At 35.8% G+C, this 22,086-nt stretch overlaps 1 protein-coding gene across 1 annotated transcript; it reads right to left on the reverse strand.

The window, feature by feature from the left end:
* Nucleotides 1–2,562: 2,562 nt before the first annotated feature.
* Nucleotides 2,563–15,449, reverse strand: LOC114290416 (uncharacterized). The gene is made up of 7 exons (XM_082922830.1): nucleotides 15,439–15,449; nucleotides 15,022–15,173; nucleotides 8,413–9,770; nucleotides 7,602–7,738; nucleotides 4,881–4,944; nucleotides 3,674–4,195; nucleotides 2,563–2,649 (listed from the first exon to the last, which is right to left on the reverse strand). Exons 1-7 carry the CDS (start codon nucleotides 15,447–15,449, stop codon nucleotides 2,563–2,565), a joined length of 2,331 nt encoding a protein of 776 aa, XP_082778956.1.
* Between the last annotated feature and the right edge of the window lie 6,637 nt (nucleotides 15,450–22,086).

Genomic DNA, 22,086 nt, shown 5'->3' on the forward strand with positions numbered 1-22,086 from the left:
TTGATGGAATTAAATATGTCAATATGTTAACTTGTGATCCATTGTGACATAAGAAACATAATCCACTGGACAAACCCTTAATTGAACCTAATATTGCAAATATATTAGTACATCATAATGGTGGTATCTTTATCCAGTCACGACTCCAAGCATGGTTAGTTGATTATCTACTAGATGAGTGCATAAGCCATAAGTGTGAATGTTTCCATAATCTACTTTTAATTGAATCAAGCATTCAGAAGTTCATTAACATATCAGCACCTGCTGGGGAGACACCTTGTCAGTTTGTTTAATATGTTTGGCCAAAAATATAAAAGCAGAAAAAATAATTAAAAAGGGAGAATTCTTTTAATTAATTTTAGACCTAATTTATTGTTTGTTGAGGTTTTTATTTACATGAAAAAGTGTTTTTCACTTGGAACTCGTATTGTTTGTTGATTGATAATGATGCAGAAGATCAACCAGCTCAATTTGTTCAAGAACATAAGAAGATGCATCATATGAGCTTGTAAGAATTTGAGGAGGATTCTCATGGAAAGATTGATGAGCACAAGCAGGTGGTTGTGGCAACTCAGGTGATTGAAGTGAGTGATGATAAAGAAGTTGAAGATGCTGGTGGACAATTGTCAATATCAAACATGGCATTATGTGGATCCCTAGGGAGACATACAGGGGCCCTTTCCAATGGAATCACTGAAACGCGGGTCCGCCAGCTAGCCTCTAACAAGCATGAAGCTGTCTTGTTCCGCCAGCCTCTAACAAGCACACGTTTGTCATTCATTTGACATCTATTCTATTAAGAGAATTCAATACACCTTACATAAAAGCATTGCTTGTATCTTTAATTAGTTTTACCAAATAAAAACACTAGTCCTCATTACACATAACAGCAACAGTATCAGCCTCGCGTTACACAGTCTTTCAAAGGAGAGAGCATATCCTTGCATGGGGGCTTCAGAGTTTTAAACTTGGTGCCTCACCTATTTTATACTTGATTTTGTTTTCATTGGAGCTTCAGAGTTTTCTTTAGGCAGCCATTTTTTTGAGTTGCTTCCATAGAGTTTGTTCTCATGGTGCTTAAGTATATTGCTGGCTGAAGCATAGCTTTTGCACCTCAGAGATACAGGAGAGCGAGCTCTGAAGCAAGAGCCTCCTATCAATTATCATCGCTTTTGTTTTTGTTTTTGGAGGGACAAGAAAACATACATTCAAATTGGTGTCTTCAGAGCTCTGCCAGTGTAATATGTTTCTACCCAATTTTGGGTACTGGCAAACACAAAACGTGGCAGGAGCTTGTCCCACATGGTGTCATGCTTGCTTGCATGATACTTGCATGATATGCATCTGCCCAAGCATGAGGTGCTAAGACTATTTTATCAACGTGAGTAGCTAGCTTAAAAGCTTACCATTGGGTTGGGGTTTTAAACATGTTTTTTATATTTATTTTGGTAACATTTAATAATAGTTGATGTTAGAAATTAGCAACAATTCTTCATGGATTACAGTACTTTGGAATCCCCCAAAAAAGATCACAGGAAAGAGTTTACCAAATGAATGCAAGCGAGACATGTTGTGGCTCCAAGAGACATGCGACTCTTACGCTCAAATTAGTTATTTGTGACTGTATATAAGGCCAAAAAGAGAGTACGCATGCCAGCCTGAATTTTGACCTTCATTCCACGAAAAAGAACAATACTACTCCCACATATATCCTCTTCTTGAAGTGCCTTGAAGGATATCTAACGCTTATATATGGAAGGGAAGTAAGCTTACTTGGCTTGAGGCAATGCCTTTGCTCACATTCTTTATCCAAGGATCCCTCAAACAACATTTTCTCAACCATAGTTCAGGTTGTAGCTTGGGCAGGGCAGCGTAGAGAGGAGAGTCTTGCCCATGGCAAGAATTGAACACTTGACTTGCTAATGAGTTAATAATTAAGTATAGAAGTTCTTGCCAACGCGTGCACACAATCAGAGAGAGAGAGAGACAGAGACAGAGAGAAATAACAAAATGGTCATAGGATAATAAAAGAATTCCCCCTTTTATAAATATTTATATATAAATAAAATTCACCTGCACTTAAAATAGACTCTACCCACCCCTCTATTCATGTGCTGAAACTCAAAACAGATGCGTACAGTACAATGATTTATACACACACGCTAGCCAGCCAGCCATCTTGCTGCTTAGGGTAACATCATTTCATATAGTTGCTCTATTGCTGCAGAGAAATGACCAGTACTTATTTAGCATGCGATCTGTGGGCCTCACACGGTCCCACTTCCCTGTGCAAAATATTGTATATGCATTAGCTGCATACCTGGGTGGTGTCTCGCCAATTAAAAAATATCAAATGTTACTGTATTGAAGTAATCATAGATCATCATCATCAATAAAAAATAAAAAAATAGTGTTCGACAAAATTGAACACCGCAGAGCCAATGCCAACTTACTTGCCAACGTCATGCAGCTGAGTCACATGAGTCCAGCATTCTCCCAAATATTCTTGAGAGAAGCAATGAATCATCACTGACCGCTTCCTTTGCAAACCCAGAGTTTGTATCACTTTTCTATCTCCTTTGTGGCAACCTCCAAAGCAGTCTTCGCATTTGGACACAAACTGAATAGCTCTGATATAACTTGCCCTGTCTGCAAGCAGTCATATTCATTTATTACTAAAGCTAGTTACAGTTCATTCCACGCAAACAATAATCTTCTCCAATTGTAGACTTTTTGAACATCTAATCTAATCTAAGAAGCGCATTTGGTATCATTTTCAAAACTGTTTTCTGTTCTCATCAAACAAGGGGGGGGGGGGGGAACTGCAAATAGAATTTTTTTGGCAAATTGTTTCTGAAACTATTTTTGGAAGAAGTACTCTGAAAAAACCCCCATTTTTTAGGAAACACTTTAATATGTGGAACAGTTCTCCCTACTTTTTATTTTTATTTTTTTTTTGAGCATCAACAAAATTTTTTATTAAAAATCAAAAAAATGAAAGAGGATAAGAAGTCCTCATACAAAGGAGAGAAAACAAAACAAAAGCACAAAACTCCCAGCACTAGGGATGGCAAACAACAGTTTAATCCCTAAAGATCAAGAACAAAGGGACTCCTTTAAAAGGAGGTGATACAAATGCCCAAAATGAAGCCAAATACCCCACCCTATCCCACAAATCTGCTATATTCGATTCCTTGTCATAAAAAATTCTTGCATTTCTCTCCAACCATAAAGTCTAGAAAATAGCAAAAACAATGCTTGATCACAATGTTTTAGCCCTTTTGGAGATCCCAAACCCTTTGAACCTAACAAGAAGCATTTGAATGCAATCCCACGGGGCAACCAACTGATCCTCACATAAGCCAAAAAGATGCTGCCATAATGCAAAAGCCATCGGGCAATGAAGGAATAAATGATTCGTCACCTCCGAATTCCTCTAGCACATCACACACCATTGAGAGCAAAGAGATTGATTAGGCCTTTTTCTTTGGAAAACATCATTAGTTGTGACACCCCTTTGAGCTAAAGACCGCATGAAAAACTTCACTTTAGGACGAACTACCATTTTCTAAATTTTCTTATGAAAAGGAAACATAGGAACAGAGGGATTATCAATAAACTTATCAAATAAAAATTTACAGGAAAAGACCCTTGAATAAATAATATTCCATACCCTAGTGTCACGAGAGGAAGAAAGAGAAACCCCATCAAGCAATACCAACAAAGACGCCAACTCAACAACCTCCCTTTCATTTAAGTTTGTAGGGAAGTCAAAATTCCAAGAGATAGGTGCTATAGAAGAACATGTCCTTGAAGCTATTGAAACATTTTGAGAATGAACCAACCGATATAGAAGTGGAAAAGCTCTATCAAATGAGCTGTCCCCAAACCAAACATCCTCCAAAAAATGGATGCTCACCAGATTCCCCACTTCTAATGAAAGAAAATTAGACACAAGTGGATACAATCGAGAAATGGATTTCCACGGTGAATGACAATTGCCTCTATTAACCACGTTAGAATCTCTACCATTGAGTTGAACTCCATACTTGCTTTTTACAATAGAACACCATAGCGACTTACTTTCATCAGGAAATCTCCACAACCACATGCTTAAGAGATTAATGTTCCTAGCAACGCTATTCCCTATAGCAAGGACCCCTCTATCCCTAGGGGGAGCTTCTGTTTGCACATCCTATCATTCCCCTCTTTACACACATTTAATAAAAATTATTTTTACTATAATTTTATTTTCAAGTGAAATTACTATTATGGATATTAAATAAACACATTCGGAAGTTGAATGTCGAAAAAATAAAAAAAAATTCGGAACTCTACTTCCGAACAAGTTATTTATTTTCGGAATGCTACTTCCGAACCAATTGTTTATTTTTGGAAATCTACTTCCGAACCAATTATTTATTGAAAAAGATGTGTAAAGAGGGGAATGGGTGTGTGCAAATAGAAGCTCCCATCCCTAAGGAGAGAAACGATCTCCCATTTAACCAAATGGTCCCTTTTACCCTCATCACACCCTTTCCAATGAAAATCTCTCATCAATTTCTCAATTTTCCTCGCAATGCTAACCGTGATTTTGAACAGTTCTCCCTACTTAATCTTTATTTGTAGATAATGATACTACAAACACTTTGCACCAATAAACAATCCCTTCATTTACCAGTGTAAACCCACCATGGTGGACACTTGTTATAAAAGGAGGGGAGGGGAGGGGAGGGGAGGGGAGGGGGAGGGGGGGTGGGGAATCCACTTCCGCTTCGAAAATGAGAGACCTTGTTTTAAAAAAGAATCTACTGTAAGCTACACTTAGTACTTTAATTTTCTTATATTCTGAAAATGACTTTTCCACATAATTCACGTACACAAATACATAGCTTCACCTTATTGTCGAGCTCTTGAGGAATTATAGTATCTGAGACCTTGTATCTATATCAAGAAAATTAACGTCAAAAAGTAGTTGTCACCATCACCTTAGGTCAAACTAGTAAAGAAGATACAAAATGTGAGCAAACGGTAAAATTTTCCAAATAAACACACCTACAAAGACATTCTCTCCAACAATGGATTTTTTTTTCCCTTCACACATTTAGTTTGAATCTCTCCGCACCAGATTAGACACTTAAATGGACGAGAATTTGCTTCTATTTATTTGTGAAAAAGAGGAGCCTTTTTAGTAAACATTTAAGATAAAACAAAGGAATTGACTAGAAATAGGTGAACTATTCAGGAATCTCTCACTATACAATTATACTTTCTCCACTAATAATATTCCTGATTTTACCACACACATCCAAACAAACATCAAACTATTTGTCCATCTCTTAAGGAATTAAAAACTTTACAATCACCAACACTGCACATCCAAGTCAAACTGAATTGCTTGTGCTTGTGTCCACAAAACTAAAGCAAACTTTGATCCTTATCATGACTTGTCACCATGACAGGACTCGAGTGTTGGATTCATCTAAGGACACTAAGACGTGGCTAGATTTTATATTTTTTAAGACAAAATGGTGTTTACAAACTAACATATTAGAGCATTTTGTGCATAAAATGTGAGTATTAAGCATAGTTATATAACAAACAAAACTATTTAGTGGGTGCATGTCCAACTAAGCATGCCATATGCGTATCATATATAGACCCTCTGTTCCACAGTGTTAGAGTTCAACAAGGGTATTTCACAAATTTAGAAGAGTCCATCTAACATAATACATAGATGTAATTAGGAAGGAAATAGAAAGTAAGCAACCAAAACATTTTCAAAGACACCCTATTAAAGAAAAGAATGTTGTACTTTTGAAAGAGAGAATTTCAGCAATGTGTAGTTGCACTTATGCAACAAAATTTTATGCACTCTACAATTAAGAAAGATATAAGCAGGGTATTGGGGTTGGGTAAAAAAGGGTAAATCACACTGACCTTCCTTAAGATTTCTGACTAATTGGTGTAGAATCAGAGGAAAACAATAGAGGGAATTCTAGAAAGAGAAAAGTTGTATTTTCCAGTAACCAATCTTGCTGAACAAATGTCACATCCGTATATGTAGTAGATTAATAAACGCTATCAATCAAATTAGGAAACAAAAAGAAAATAAGAAATATTAAAACCAGGAAAATCATATTAAAACTAAAATTTGTATTCTCCAACTATTATCCATCCAATTCATTTTCTCTCCCTATCATTTCTCCCTGGATAAGAAAAACTCTAGTCAGAAGAGTTGAGATATGAAAAGTACTTCAAAAGGTGTAGCTCACGTTTTGGGGAAGCAAAGAAATACGCCCTCAAAAAGTCAAGATCAAGAAGCCCCAAACTATTATTAAAAAAAGAAAGTTTGCATGAACACTCTAGCATTAATGGTTAGGCATCCATAAAATGACTAAAATAAAACATATAGAAGAACATGTTCGTGGTAGAAATGTAGCAATCCCTATAAAAACACCAACAAACAAAAAAAGAGGCTCCAAGGTGCCTTGATCTAGTAATAAATTCTTCATTTGAAACACTGGACCAATATTTAAACTCAATGGTAAATCACTAAAATGTGCACTGGGTCCACACACAATCCAGAATAACACAGATGTACCCATTAGATGTCAACATAAAATAGTTGGATGGAGAATAAACTTGACACAAAGGTGTATTGGTTATGCCTTGATGCTTAAAATAATCAAGAACATCCTCAAACTAAGAAGCATATACACGGACACACGCACAGCCATGGCAATTTTCAAAAAATGTAGGATTTGATATATGGGGAACACACAAAATATATAGTTTCACATATTTATTATATGTCATATGTATGAATATATCATTCAAAGATAATAGAAAAATGCAACATAATACTAAATTTTGTAAATCTTTTTTATTTTTCTTTATCTTTGTACCCTAGGTTATTTTTGTTTAAACTTATAATTAGTTTCATGTGTGTCAAAATGATGGACGAGTGTCTAGGTCTTAAGAAAGCAAAAAATAATGGGATTTGGACAAGTGTCTTACACATGTCGGAAAATGTCCGACAAGGACACAACACAGATCTGCCACTTTCTTAGAAGTGTCCATGCTTCATAGTCCTCAAGAGAACTATTATGCCACCACGAACATCCTCAATAAGTGACCACTGTCTTAGTGGTTAAAACTCAGCCTACCTTGAGGTTGTGGGTTTGAAACTGAGGGCAGCCACTTTGTGCAAATTATGCCAAATGTTAGGATTGTACCCAATGTAGCCCTCCCAGACCCCCATCAAATAGAGACTAAACTGGGTGTAGTTTTATCCTCAAGTGAACTATTAGTATTAGGCAAAGAAACATGGTTTTAAAAGAAACATGGTTTTAACATACTTATTAGGTGAATGGTCAAGAATAATGTCAAGGTGATTTTTGATTTGCGGACAGGATTAGGTGAATAAGTTATCCTAAGGAGGTCATTTTTGGAATTTTGCAATAAAAGTGTTGCATCGGGATAAGTTGTCCAACCCCTTCAGATAAGAGGATACGACAGTTAAGAGTGACAAACTCAGCAGGAGTATAGGATATGTGACGCAGCTGTAGTGAATTTTGTTCGACATCAATATGACACACCCATAAGTATTCTCATCAGCAGTAGAATCAATGATTAGATCAATATTTTGCATTGTCATTGATTCAACAGGTTGCTCCTCGAGTGCTGTAACAGGTGGTGATTCAATTCGAGGACACCTTGACGCTCGAGGGTTATGCTATTGATAGGATAGGACTAGCAAAGGTGCAACAACAAATGACTAGGTAGAGCCTTAGTAGACACCTTGCTAGGAGCTACTTATAATGGTGAATTTTGTAGGTAGATAATGTCAACTCTTTTTGTAAAAGTCCACTATTCTCTCTACTTTTTTGCACGTCTTTTCGTAAAAAGCCTAAAGCCAATAAAAAAGCTAATTCCCAAAACAACCGTATAAGAGGGCAATATCTCTCTACAATTTTTTCTTAACCCATTGAACCCATTAAGTAATTGTTTAACAATAATCTAAAGTTGAATACTAAGGTCTCCTCTTTTCTTAAGACACTCAAATTGTGCAGAATATTTAGATACGCTATAATTTAGTTGTGTAAGACTAGGTGACACACATAAATCATTCTTTGCTCCTCACCAGGTAGTGTCCCTAATAATTTGTGCAATTTGGAGAAGTATTTATCTAGTGTCATGCAGAGATCCTCATAGAATTGGTCTATTGACTCCCTGAAGAGTGTTATCACTCATTTTGTCAAAATTATTTTTTGACATTTCTCACAAATAGTGAAATAATTTGTCAAGGTAGCTGCTGCAGCAGTATCATAAGCATGGGTTACAAAAATACCAAAACCAATTATTCCACTAATGAAGTTCAGAAAGCTAAAGAAAAGGACAACAAAATACCTGCACACCAGTTGTCCGATTAAGAAGCATACATATGACCAAGACCCTCCAAAGATCATGGGCATGATCCTCTTGGAGGAGACTGAAAGGAGAGCGTGGAGGCTTCCATGTGTTATCTGGAGTTCTTCTTTTGTAAGCCTGACCTCGATTCTGAGCAGCAGAAAGAACAAGTTTAACCAATGTTGCTCTTTGGGCTTTCTTGGGCAGTACTATGCATTCAGTTCGACTTTCCGATGAATCAGAAATTGCATTCTCTTCTTCCATTGGTGATACATTGTGAAAGTAGTGGGAAATCCGCACTTCTGTGGGACATTTCTTCATGCATTGTTTGGGAAATTTGATTTTTAGATGTTTTTCCTCGTCTGGCATCACTTGTTTCCCTGTCGAAGTATTGAAGTAACTAGAAACCACCCGAACTTTTTCATGTGCTTTCTTCTTACCTTTTTCATCCTTTCTTATTTTTTTGGATAAGATCTTTTCACTTACTGTCTCATTCAAATTTTCCTCCCCTCCCTTCATATTAGTGGAACTGAATGGGTCGATCTTCTTCTTAGCAACAAATGAGGATTCCGTTCTCTTCTGTTTATTGTCTTCTACATCCCCATTTTCTTTAATTGTAACCTTCTCACTATGAGGATGGAGAACCGGTGATTTAACACAGTTATTGTCCTGACCATTTTGCTGAAAGCTACCCTTGTATATAAATTGTGATAACACATCCTCAATCCGAGGTCTATTGACTACAATGTCTTCACCATTATTAACTGGTTTAAGGGTATTAACCTTGCCCTTAATCAAAAAACTGGATTGCCTAGTCTTCTCCAACACATTTATCACTTTTTCCACTCCCTTTGGGGGATATGGAGACACTATCTCGGAATTCAAGTCCTTAGAGCAACAGCCATCATCCATTCCCCTCTTCTTCTTGACATCTTCCTCATTATGGTCAAACAAATGCACAGCCCCACTGACTTCATTTTGGTTACTGTTAATGGCAATAATGGGAGAAGTAAGTTCCACTTTAATAGAGGAACCAGATATCATCCCCCTTTCTCCATCACTGCACTCATTTGAAGTTTTCTCGTGATGTTTGCCCTCCTTTCTGTTCTTTCTCCTCTGGCCATTGCCACTGCCATTGCGATGACTCTCATCAATCTCCACTCTAAACACAGCCTCACTGGCTAGTTTTCCACAAGTCGTGGTGGGTACAGTAAATGTTCCTGGATTTGTATTTAAATTAATTGAGGAGACAACAGGTCCATCCACCCCTTTCGTTTCTTCTTTAACAACTAGCTGAAAGTGAGAGGAAGTTGAGTCGCCCTCCCTTTTTGTTCCCTCGTTACGAGTGTAATTCCTCTCTTGTTCACATGAGAATTTTTTAGAACATAGAGTAACTGCCTTGAGGTTGTATTCTTTTATCCTTGCTTCTCTTTGTTAGATTTTATTCTTGGCAATCTTGTTTGACAAAATTCTTTTCAGTTGTATTTATTTTCGTACCTTTTATTTCAATGAGGCTATGAATTTATTAGATGCGAATCTAACCCGAATCGTGCCTTTGTCAATTTCCATAGATCAAAACCGAGGTTGTAACAAGATTTAGTTTTCTAGATTTTTCGATTTTGGTCTCCCCGCTCGAGCGGGAAAAATGACGCTCGAGCGGGGATTGCAAGCTCACAGCATCTCTGCTTCGCCTGAAAAAGTACTGGATAGTGTGATTCGACGCTCGAGCTTGGAAACTTCCGCTCGAGCGTGAAGCCTATATGAATCACACAATTTTGAAGCCTCCGCTCGAGCGGGAATTCCCACGCTCAAGCGGACCGCGCGAACACAGATTCTATAAGGAATTCGTTTTCTTCCAAAACTAGGATTACTTTGAATTTCTATATGGAATTGGTTTTCTTTCAAAACTAGGATCACTTTGGATTTCTATAAGTAGTGGGTTTTTCTCCCAAAACTTGGACAAGTCCTCCAGATCTTCAGTGGATTGTTTTGTGGCTGTTGCCCGTGATTTTTTTATCACAATTGGAGGTGTCCAATTGTGATTTTTCCACGTAAAATCGTTGTGTCGATTTGTCTTGATTGTTTGATTGGGATTGTTGTATACTGCTTAAAATTGATACATAATCACAAATCAACATCTAGGGTATTTCTAGATTTTTCAATTGGTATCAGAGCAGGTCGTTCTATTTTTAAAAAAAAAAAAATATATATATATATATATATATTCTTTTAGAACGAGATCTTGTTTGATTTGTGATAATGGATTCAATTCGTGAGGGAAATTCTATGGTTCGTCCACCCCTACTTGACGGATCCAATTATTCTTTTTGAAAAGCTCGGATAAGATCGTTTTTGAAATCTATAGATGAAAAAGTTTGGCAATCTGTCATGAATGGGTGGACCGAACCAACAATTACCGTTGATGGAGTAACTTTCCCCAAACCAATTGAAAAGTGGGACACAATTGATTACCAAAATAGTAGCTGGAATAGTAAAGCTATCAATTCTCTCTTTTGCGCTGTCACACCTGAAGAGTTTAGTCGTATTTGTAATTGTGAAGTCGCAAAAGAGGCTTGGGATATCTTACAAACTATTCATGAGGGTACTCCTTCTGTGAAACGCTCAAAACTTCAAAGGCTCACATCTAGTTTCGAAAACCTTTCAATGAGAGATAGTGAAACCTTTGACGAATTTTATACGAAGTTGAGTGACATTTTAAATTCCAACTTCAATTTAGGTAAAAAAATACCAAAATCCAAAGTTGTGGAAAAATTTTGAGATCCTTGCCCGATCAGTTCCAACCAAACGTTACGGCTATTGAGGAGGCTCAAGATGTTGACAACCTCAAGCTAGATCAGTTGGTTGGAAATCTCCAAACTTATGAAGCACATAGGAATTTCAAAAAGAAACAAAAAGATATTGCTTTTAGTAGTGCTCATAGAGTTGGAGAGGATTCTGATGAGGATTGTGAAATAGATTTTAAGATTACGGCTACTTTTGTTAAACAATTTAAAAAATCTTTTTTAAAAAAGAATCCTAATCTTTTGGACTCTACTCATACTCATAAATCCAAAGGCAAAGATAAACTCAAAATTAATTTTATAGCCAAGAAGGAGAAAGGAAAGATACAAGGAAACTCTGAAAGAGTCCAATGCTATGAATGCCAAGGATTTGGCCACTTTGCTCAAGAATGCCCCACTCGGTTGAGGAAGAAGAAAGCCCTCGCCATCACTTGGGATGATGAATCAGAATCTGATGAAGATGAAAGTGACAACGAAGATCAAGGCGAAGAGGGACATAAACAATTCCTTACTTTCATGGCGGCTTCCGAAACTGAAGGACGAACAGAGTCTCCGAAGAGCTCAGTTGAGAATGCCACTGATGATGAATCCTCGGGAAGTGATGATGAAGAGCTTGAGCAAGCTTATGAAAAGTTGTATAAGGAATCTCTTAAGTTATCCAAATTAAATGACAAACTCACTATGAAACTCAAAGCATGTGAAAGTGAGAATATCAAACTAAAAAAGGAGATTTTCGAGGCTAGGATTGATGCCATCAAGATAGCTAATGATCGACAAGCTCTTTGTGCAAAACTCTTGACTTGTGAGACAGAAATGAATGAGCTACAGGAAATCTATGCAACATATGAAGAAAAAATTGAAACTCTCGAGATGTCTCAAGTTGCTTTGGAAGAACTAATGATCAAGAAAGAGGAAGAACTCAAGTGTGCTATGGCTACCATTGGTCTTTGGAACAGGGGATCAAAGACTTTGGACAATATCATTAGGTCTCAACAAATTTGTTCTGACAAGAGTGGCATTGGGTTTGGTGGTAAGAAAGAGAAAAAACAGAGTGCTTTCACATCTCATGATATAAGAACTCAAGGAAAGGGGGAACAAAAAATTCAACATAAGGATGGACTTCTCAAACTTCCTAGAGTTGGTAAGGTAAAAGAAAAGAAAGTACACCCTGTACACCCTGTTTTTATTTGTCATCATTGTGGTATGCATGGTCATATTCGCCCTTATTGTTATAAGTTGCATGTGTGAGTGTATTTGCCTAGACCTAAAAATTGAAAGTTGGAAGCCAAGTCGAGATGGGTTCCCATTGCAGGAGAAAGGAACCACAACGTCAAGACACCACCCAAGAACTGCAATTCTCACAACTTTGTTCATACTAAAGCAGTTTGGGTGAGAAAACTTGACTTGTGTTAATTTGTTTTGTCATTTTAGTTTTTGGGTTTCTGTGTATTTTTTTTGTCATTACATGTGTGCTTGTTCATTTTTTTTGTCTTGCTTTATTTTTGGAAAAAAAAAATCCCAAAAAGATTTTCTTAGTATGATTTTGCAAGCTTGAAATTTTTGAGTGGTCCTTGGTGCATATTGGAATTGATGAGAATATCCATTACATGTTAATATATGTGTGCTTTCTATGGTCATTACTCATTTTGGAGTGCGTGTTTTTTGATTAGTATGTCTCATTCTGTACACACTCTTGGATTAGCAAATTTTGGAGTTTTCCGCCTTAGTGATTTTTTTTTCTATGGACTTCTGTCATTAATCTTTTGCGTTTCTAGAGGAATTGACCTATACTAGCATATCATGGGTGATGTTGAGTCTCTTAACCACCTACTATCTTTTTGCATCTCCACAGCTTTCCCCTCTATTCTTTGTAGTCCAGCCATGAGGAAAAGGCTACCTTAGAGTCACCAACCAGGCCATCCTTATTATATTCATGCTTCTCTGGTTCGGTTTCCATACTCTTGAGCGTGTCAGCCGCCAATGAATGTGCAAAAGAAAAAGAAAGAGAAAGAGAAGAAGAAAAAAGTATGCAAAAGAAAGAAAAGAAAAAGATGTAAAAAAAATAATAATAAAGGATTCATTGATTAAGGGGGAGCCTCCGCCTTTACTCACCAATACCCCTTGATTCCTAGTGGTTTGACTTTCCTTTGTTGTGTTTAAATTCTCTTGACGGAGGTCCAATTTTCAGATCACTACTAGGATTGAATCTAGTGTTTGTCGAATTCCAAGAGTCACACACACACTTTTATCATGGGATCTATGCTTTTCACATAATGCATCACTTTCTTTCATGAGGAATCTTCTACAGACTATGCACATTGTGTTTACTAGTAATTGTGCTTCTTGGATAATCTTGTGTGTTTTAAGGTATAAATCTAAAATTCCTTGTTTGCTCCACCATATTATTTTTGTCATTTTCTTCTTGCTCACTGTTTATAGTGTTTGTGGTTGCTTTTAGTGAGGGGGAGTTTGGTTCATCTTGACTTGGGTTGGTTTATGATCTTACTTTTGTTGTTTAAGAGTTGTTTTTCATGAGTCTTAGTTTTCATCTATTCATGTTTTTCATCTCATGTTTCAAGATAATCGTGTCATATGTCTATTGTTTTTTCATATACTCTTGTGGGACTAATAGTTGTTTTGGAGATTGTGGCACTAATAACTGTTTTGCAGATCATGACCTTGAGAAAGAAGTTGGGTTTTGTTGGCTGTAATGGGTTGGGGTATTTAGGATTTTATTTGTTAGGTGTGTTTTGTCACGGCATTGCCAAAGGGGGAGATTGTTAGGTTTTATTCTTGACAATCCCGTTTGACAAAACTCCTTTAATTTGTATTTGTTTTCGCACCTTTTATTTCAATGAGGCTATGAATTTATTAGATATGAATCCAACCCGAATCGTGCCTTTGTCAATTTCCATGGATCAAAACCGAGGTTGTAACAGGATCTAGTTTTCTAGATTTTCCAATTTTGGTCTCCTCGCTCGAGCGGGGAAAGTGACGCTCGAGCAGGGATTGCAAGCTCACAGTATCTCTGCTTCACCTGAAAAAGTACTGGATGGTGTGATTCGACGCTCAAGCGTGAAGCCTATATGAATCACACAATTTTGAAGCCTCCGCTCAAGCGGGAATTCCCACGCTCGAGCGGACCGCGCGAACACAGATTCTATAAGGAATTGGTTTTCTTCCAAAACTAGGATTACTTTGGATTTCTATAAGTAGTTGGTTTTCTCCCAAAACTTGGTCTAACTCCTCCAAAACTTGGTCTAACTCCTCCAGATCTTCTTTTTGGGTTCTAAGGTTTATATTTGTGGATTTTTTGCTAGTTTTCTTTGATGTTTTCATTGAGTATTCAACTCATGATTTAAGAAGCATACATCAAAGGTTTGTTTGTTTATTCTACACAAAAGAAAGAGTTGTTCTTCGGTGGATTCTGAAGAATTCGAGCCTGAAACTTTGGTGGATTCCGGAGTGGCTCATCGTCAAGACAATTCCAAGGTGAAGACGGGATTGGAAGAGACACATAGAGGTTGGTTCAATTCGAGCGTGGATTCGCTAGGTAATTGAGAGTATACCTGTGTAATTCATATATATCTTCTTAGTGGATTGTTTTGTGGCTGTTGCCCGTGATTTTTTTATCACAATTGGAGGTGTTCAATTGTGATTTTTCCACGTAAAATCGTTGTGTCGATTTGTCTTGATTGTTTGATTGGGATTGTTATATACTGCTTAAAATTTATACATAATCACAAATCAACATCTAGGGTATTTCTAGATTTTTCACTCTTCTTTCTCCTCTTTTTAATGCCACCACCTGCACTAATCTCTGCTGAAAACACAGCTGAACTGCCTAGTTGTAGATGCCCGTTAGTCTCATTGGATTCAGTGAATGCTTTTACATCTATATTTGAATTAATTGAGTAGACAATAAGCTCATCAAAATGTCTGCCTTCTTCTTGAACAATTCTATGAAAGTGGGGAGAAGTTGAACTTATCTACAGGTGTCAAGACTTCATCTGCCATGATTATCATTGTGACTTGCTTTCGGTTCCTCTTCCTTTTCTTTGCTCATCTTACTCTTCCTCTTCCTCTTTCTCTTTCTCTTGCATCCCCCTTTCTTAAAAGCTAAGATAACATTCTTTAATTCAAATGAGGATATAGGTTTTGCCTTGTTTTCCATGTCTTCTTCTTCTTTAACAACTGTCTGAAAGTCGGGAGAAGTCGCATTTACCTGCAAGTCATTATTGTGACTTCTTTGTTGCTCTTCCTCCTTCCTCCTCTGATTACAATCACTTCTTTTCTTCTTCCTCTTTATGTTCTCGACGGGGATTGTCGTCTTCTAGTCAGCAACAGCTTCCTCCTCCATATCTATGGAGTTTTCTCTTCAATTTTGAAGAATCATGCAAGAAAACAAGTGCTCATGACAAAAAAAGTCACTAATTGTTAATTTTTAACGACATATGTAAAAAATTGTCACATAAAAATTACTTTTAGCAACAATTTTACTAAGACTTATTTTCAATAGGACTTGATGAAAATTAAGTTCAACTATTAGGACCTATTGGTAATTTACCCAAGATTATACCGTGGAAACTGGGTTCAAGATTGTGAGGGACAAAAATGAGAAGTCTAGGGTAACTGCCCACTATACTGTTGATGGATGTCCTTGGTGGATTCATGCATCCCCTCGTCCAGATGGGATAACTTACAAGATAAAAACCCTAGTTCCCCAGTATACATGCAGTAGGTGTCACATCCCAAATCCGGGTATGACCGGTCGTGGCCCACAGGGACTAAGCCCAAGGCACACGTAAGCCTTAACATGAACCAAAAAAAAAAAAATCACGAAGAATAAATTTAATGATAGCCCAAAAATAAATAAATCAAAACTCAATCCAGTGACAAGTCCCAATTATAAATGGTAAAAGCAACCATAACCAACTTCCAAAAATATATCCTAAATGGAGCACACAAATCTCCCACAAAATAAAGAGAAATATGCACAAACTTGACATAACAATCTAAAACAAAATAAATGAATGACCTAGAGGTCCATGCATTTGAGTCCCCGCTACGCCATAAATCCACTCTAAGTCCTTCTAACACCTGGCAGTGATAAAAAAAACTAAGTCGGCTGATAGCTCAGTAAGTAGCAACATGGATAGTAAATACAGTTTTGAAAACAGGGATAAATTCCAAAATAAGATATATATCACAAAAACTAGATTGGCATACAGTTTGGTAAATACAATTTATTTCAAAAAGAAGGTTCCACAGTTCAACACTTAAAATACTCATGTCTCTCAAGAACATGATAAATGGCATTTTTCCACTTAAAACACATTATAACATGAACACCAATAATTTTCTGGGTACCAAGAAATAACAAGTAATATGCCACACAGTTCTCAAGGCTATAAGAGTCATCCTCAGGGTGGCAACCTGGGCCTTTTCTCTAAGACGATCCGATTGAAGGTCACCTAACTTAACCTAGGTCTTTTCCTTACAATCGTTGAGCACTAGAGTCATCACGGCCCAACCCGGATCTGTTCCCTAGTGGCCAGAGTCACCACACACAGTGGAATAATTTTCCTGGACTAAATGCACATATGGTCCTAATAATCAATACACATTAGTTCCGCAAAACATGGTAGTTCATCATTATAAACATGAGACCAAAACAAATAGTTTACAATATGCCAAGTTCACACATGTTTCAGAAATAATTTGATTCCATTGGTAATATAATAATTTATCAAAACAGTTTAGTCATGAAACAACAATTTAATTTTTCCAACAGTTCAGGGTAGGGGAACATTTATAAAAATATGTAGCATGAAACTACTCACCTGAACACGATATAATATAATCCTCAAATAAAGTATGAAAGTCCAACTAGTGCTCTGAACAAAGTATTAAAACTATACATCACTACTAATTCAAACATACTAAAAGGAATAATAAACTAAGTAACCCTAAACTAAAGTGCACTAACACGGCTCAACCCAACTCACCGTTACTCTTAAATATTACTTAAGTTCATGTTCTTCAAGGTCTAAAATCACCCAAGACATGGGTTCAAATCGAAACTTAATTAAAAGTAACTTTAAGATAAAATAGAATTTTAAACTAGTTTTCCCAATCTATTCCCTAACTTTGAAAATTAAAAACCCACTCTACACTTTCAAAAAATTCCAAAACCCTCCAGATATCAACTAATATATCCTAAGTTTCAAACCCAAATGGTTTCACTTGATTTGCTTATCAAAATAATTATTTACAATTAATTATGCCCAAACAGGTTGTTTTCTGCAACACTTTAAATAAATTAATGGTTCTCTTAGTATACATGAGCAATCAACGCAAAGCCAAAAACGTACGAAACTAGACTTGTAACCGGTTCTAATAACACTGATTTGAGATTTTCGAATTTATACCCAAAGAGAACAACACTCCCGAATTTACTGTTTTAAACCAATTTTCTGGACAGATTTGAATGCATCAGTTTATATGCCTTTTGAATCCCAAAAATTATGAAAAAATTCAGATATGCAATTCAATATGTAATTAATCTACTACAAAAATTTCAATTCAAAATTCATTCGTTTGATATGATTTCTTGATTTTTAAAGTTTGTGATTTTGTACAAAATTTTTGGACTAAGAATTACAACTCCTCAGATTTCTTAACAGTATCATACACCTACAACCTCTCCATCAATGAATTAAATAACAATAGAATAAGGATAAAGAACGAAGAAAGAAGAGAAGAAAACCTAAGAGGCCACAAGGCACAGCACACACAAAGCTCTCCTTCTTGGCTACAACAATAATCTTGATGATTGAACCACCCCTCACCTTTCTTCATAAACCCACGGCTGGCTGCTAGGACTGTTAGTGTTGTGAACAAATAAGAGAGTGGGGTTTGTGTTTATTTTATTTTATACTAGTAGTCGGCACACATAGGTCAAATAAATAGATAAATATATATATATAAGTTATATGCAACTCAACTGGTAAAAGCCTTATTTATTAACCTTATGGTCTAGAGTTCAAGTCACACCCTTCTCTCTACACATTTTTTTTTTTAATAATAAATCTTGCCTCTTAATTAAAGACTTTCACCATAAATTTATTTTAGGTTTAAAATTAATTAAAAGACCCTCCAAATATTTAATTTGCATTTTAGGATTCAACATCAAAATATTTGAGATTGTAAAATTATTATTATTTAATTATTTACTTGATTTGTATATTCAGGTTCTCACAATAGGTTGAACCAAAATACTAAGGCAACTTCAGATTGGATAGTAAAAAAATTGAGTGACAATGTTAAAAAAAATCCAAACATGAAGTTGGATACAATGCAAGGCAAGTTGAATAAGATGTATGAGGTTAATGCTTCAAAGATACAGCTGTATAGAACTTTAAAAAGATGTAGAAATGAAACATAGGGTAATCATGGTAGCCAATATGTGCTATTACCAACATATGCTGCAGAGATTAAGAAGACAAATCCTGGTCGTTTTGTGAAGATCAATTATGATTACCTACCCAAGCCAATCTCAGAGGATGAACCCACATCGGATGAAAAGAGTATAATTAGTTCTAACCCAGTGTTTAAAAGATTATTCATTTCATTTGAGGCAATGAAAACAAGGTTTATTAATGAATGTAGACCCTTTATAGAGGTAGATGGCTATCAATTGAAAGGTCCTTATGGTGTAGTGCTAATTTTAGCAATTGCTCTAGATGGAAATAATAGGTTGTTTCCACTAGCATTAGGAGTAGTTAAGTGTGAATGTAAGGAGAGCTGGACATTTTTCCTAGAACACTTTAGAACAATACTTAGTAATGCATTGCCCACTAGGCCTTGGACCATCATGTCTGATAGACAAAAAGGTCTTGACAAAATTCTTAGTGAAATCCTACCAGAGGCTAGCCATAGAAGATGTTGTATGCATTTGTTTAACAGCTTTAGGGCTAAATTTTTTGGAGTAATCTTGAGGAAGAACTTTTGGAAGACAGCAAGGGCTTGGAATTATAGGGCATATGATGAGGTTATGCAAACCATTCAAGGTACCTCAAATGAAGCATATGCATGGCTTGGAATCAAATAACTTGACTACTTAATGATAGTTTTTGGTACATATGTTGGACAATGAACAGGTACAGAATATATAGTACATAGTGTGTGGTGCTTTATTGAGCTGTAGGATGATGCATCTACTTTTGTTTTTTTGCTATAGGCATCTTGATCATACTTTTGTATATGAAGATATAGAGATATAGGCACTTTTTTTGTTTAACTGTGAGGTAGTGATTGCTTCTTTTTGGAGATGGAACTATGAAGCATTTATACACTTTTTTGGGCTGTAATAGTGAAATAACTATGAAGCATCTATGAACTAACTATGAAGCATTGATATTTGAACTTGTTTATATATATATATATAAAGCTATGTTACCTAGAACGTGGATCGTTCTGGTACATGGAACGGGAATGGGAACGTGGTATGTCATATGCTCTAAAATATGGTGCAATAGGAGTAGACTTATATATATTACACTTAAGAATTTAAAGTACTTGTAGAGTAAATTTCTTTTAGCTATTAGGTATCCAATTTTTTTTTCTTTTTTTTTCTTATTTTCATGTAGCAAATCATTTCTATGAAAATTATGACTAACTTTTGATTTTTTTGTCTCGTCAAAACTTAACTCACCTTAGATTTTAGTTCAAATATTTGATTTTTTTTTCTCCTAAAGTAACATTTAAAGAAATATATTGGAAAAAACTTTTAGGATCGCTTCGGATCACTAAATTTACCGTTTTGGAACGACAATGCACCATATTTCAGAACGTGCTTACCGATACGTAAATCACTAGGGTATTAGCGTTTTCAGGTAACATAGGTATGAAGCACTCATATTTTGGGATTTGCCATGCTTTCATTCCACAAAAACTACTACAAGCTTACTGTCTTACACTTAAATAGAACAGGCTTTACATATTTCATTACACAAAAACTACCACAAGTTTCTCTTTTTTGGATATACTTGCATTACATAACCCATAGAACAAACTTTACATATGATGAGTAGGTTATTTTGTAATGTAAACAAACTTATGACCAAACTTATGATTATTAGTAGCTTCATATTTCCTTGGTTGTCTTCAAATATTTGAACTTTTTGTATGCACATCCTTGAAATTGCATTGAGGTAGTGGCCTTTCAACTGTATCAATAGCTTCTTTAGTTGAGTTAACAAGTTTGCACCAATCCCAAAATTTGCATTTTCTTTTTGAATAAACATAATACAACTTTTCTTTGTTTTTGTTTCTTTCAGATTATGTCACCTTGATAGCTATCATTTGACCACAAAGACATGATTTGCTTCTATATTTCAGTATGTTGGTTCCATTATTTGAGAATAACATATCACTGTACTTGTGCACGGGCATACAAAAAAAAAAAAAAAAACATAGTTCACCAAAAAAAAAAAAGATATACAAAGAACTAAGAGAGAGAGAGCTCACATGAAATCTTCATCCATGTCAAGCACGGTTGTAGAGAGAGAGAGAGAGAGAGAGAGAGAGAGAGAGAGAGAGAGAGAGAGAGAGTTTGGAGGGAAAGTTAATAGGTACTGAAAGATTGGAGGGAAATGGTTAAAAGGATGTGAATTGTTTTATAAATGATGTGAAGGGTATTAGGGTATTTGGGTATTTGGGTATTTGAGCGTTTATTGTGGCTGATGTCACTTTTTCTTTATTACTTTAGTAATGTGCTTTTAACAGAAGGAGAAATCTGACTATTATTTTCAAAGTAAGGGAGGTTTATGTAATTTTTGAAACTACATGAGGTATCTGCAATTAAGTTAAAACTCAGGGGAGGTAAGTGTAATTTACCCAACTTAAAATGACAAAGTGTAATTTATTAATTTTGCTGGAACAAAGTGTAATTTTTTTTATTTTGCCTCTCGTTTAGCCTAAAGGTTTTTGAGATTAAAAGACTAAAATAGCTACAAAAAGATAAAATAGAATAAAAAGTTAATAAAACAAAATGTCATTTTTAAACCATAATCCTTTTACTTTTTCTCTCATAAAAATTAAAAATCCAAAAAAACCCAACCCAAACAAATTTTTTTAACCCAAACTCAAATAATTAAAAAGTTGATAAAAAAATCAACTCGCATTCCAAATGAAACCTTTACTACATTGCTACCAGTTAACATTTTTGGTCTAAACAATTATTCACGGATGAAGCGTGAAAGATGGGTTTTACAACATCCATTAAAAAGTTGCCACATCAGTAACTCTTCAAAACTAAAGGAACAAAACACTCTGTATGTGCATAACATGGAATTAAATCTCTTAGAGCATTCGTTTTTCCCATTAAAAAAACACAAAATTAAAACGTAAAATAGAAGCAGAAAAGAAATGAAGAGAGAGGGAGAGGGAGACGCACCTGCATTCTATCAAGCACAATTACCATCATCTGCGTTTTCCACCGGCAAGCACTATCTTCCGTCGTCTACCGCCATCGGCCAATGTTGTACACCAGAGCGAAACGAAAAGAGAAAAAGAAATCTTTTGAGAAGAATGCTGAAACTTAGCCATTGTTGTCCACTTTCACGCCATAGATTGGATCAGGTTCGCCCTCCAAACTCTCAAATCTAATTTCAAATCTAGATTGAAAAGTTAGGGTTTTGATTGATAAATTAGATTTTGATTTGAAGCTTTGAAAAATTAAGGCCACGTTTGGTTATGTGTTGGAATTATGATTCCAACACAATTTTCACAACACATTTTAAAATTCATAACCAAGCACACAACTCAAAATTACTTAAAACTCAATTCAAAAATTATTTTCAAAACTTAT

The sequence above is a fragment of the Camellia sinensis genome, chromosome 4 (genome assembly GCF_055761805.1).
Source record: "Camellia sinensis isolate YWXY chromosome 4, ASM5576180v1, whole genome shotgun sequence".
Taxonomy (NCBI): Eukaryota; Viridiplantae; Streptophyta; class Magnoliopsida; order Ericales; family Theaceae; genus Camellia; species Camellia sinensis.

Bases quoted from the DNA above. Each gene is read 5' to 3' on its own strand.
- LOC114290416 (XM_082922830.1), bottom strand. The intron at 9,771-15,021 runs GTGGTGGCATTA...CATGTGAACAAG, and splicing joins TTCAGCAGAGATTAGTGCAG to AGAGGAATTACACTCGTAAC. The intron at 4,196-4,880 runs GTACGTGAATTA...GGGGAATGATAG, and splicing joins AGGTGAAGCTATGTATTTGT to GATGTGCAAACAGAAGCTCC.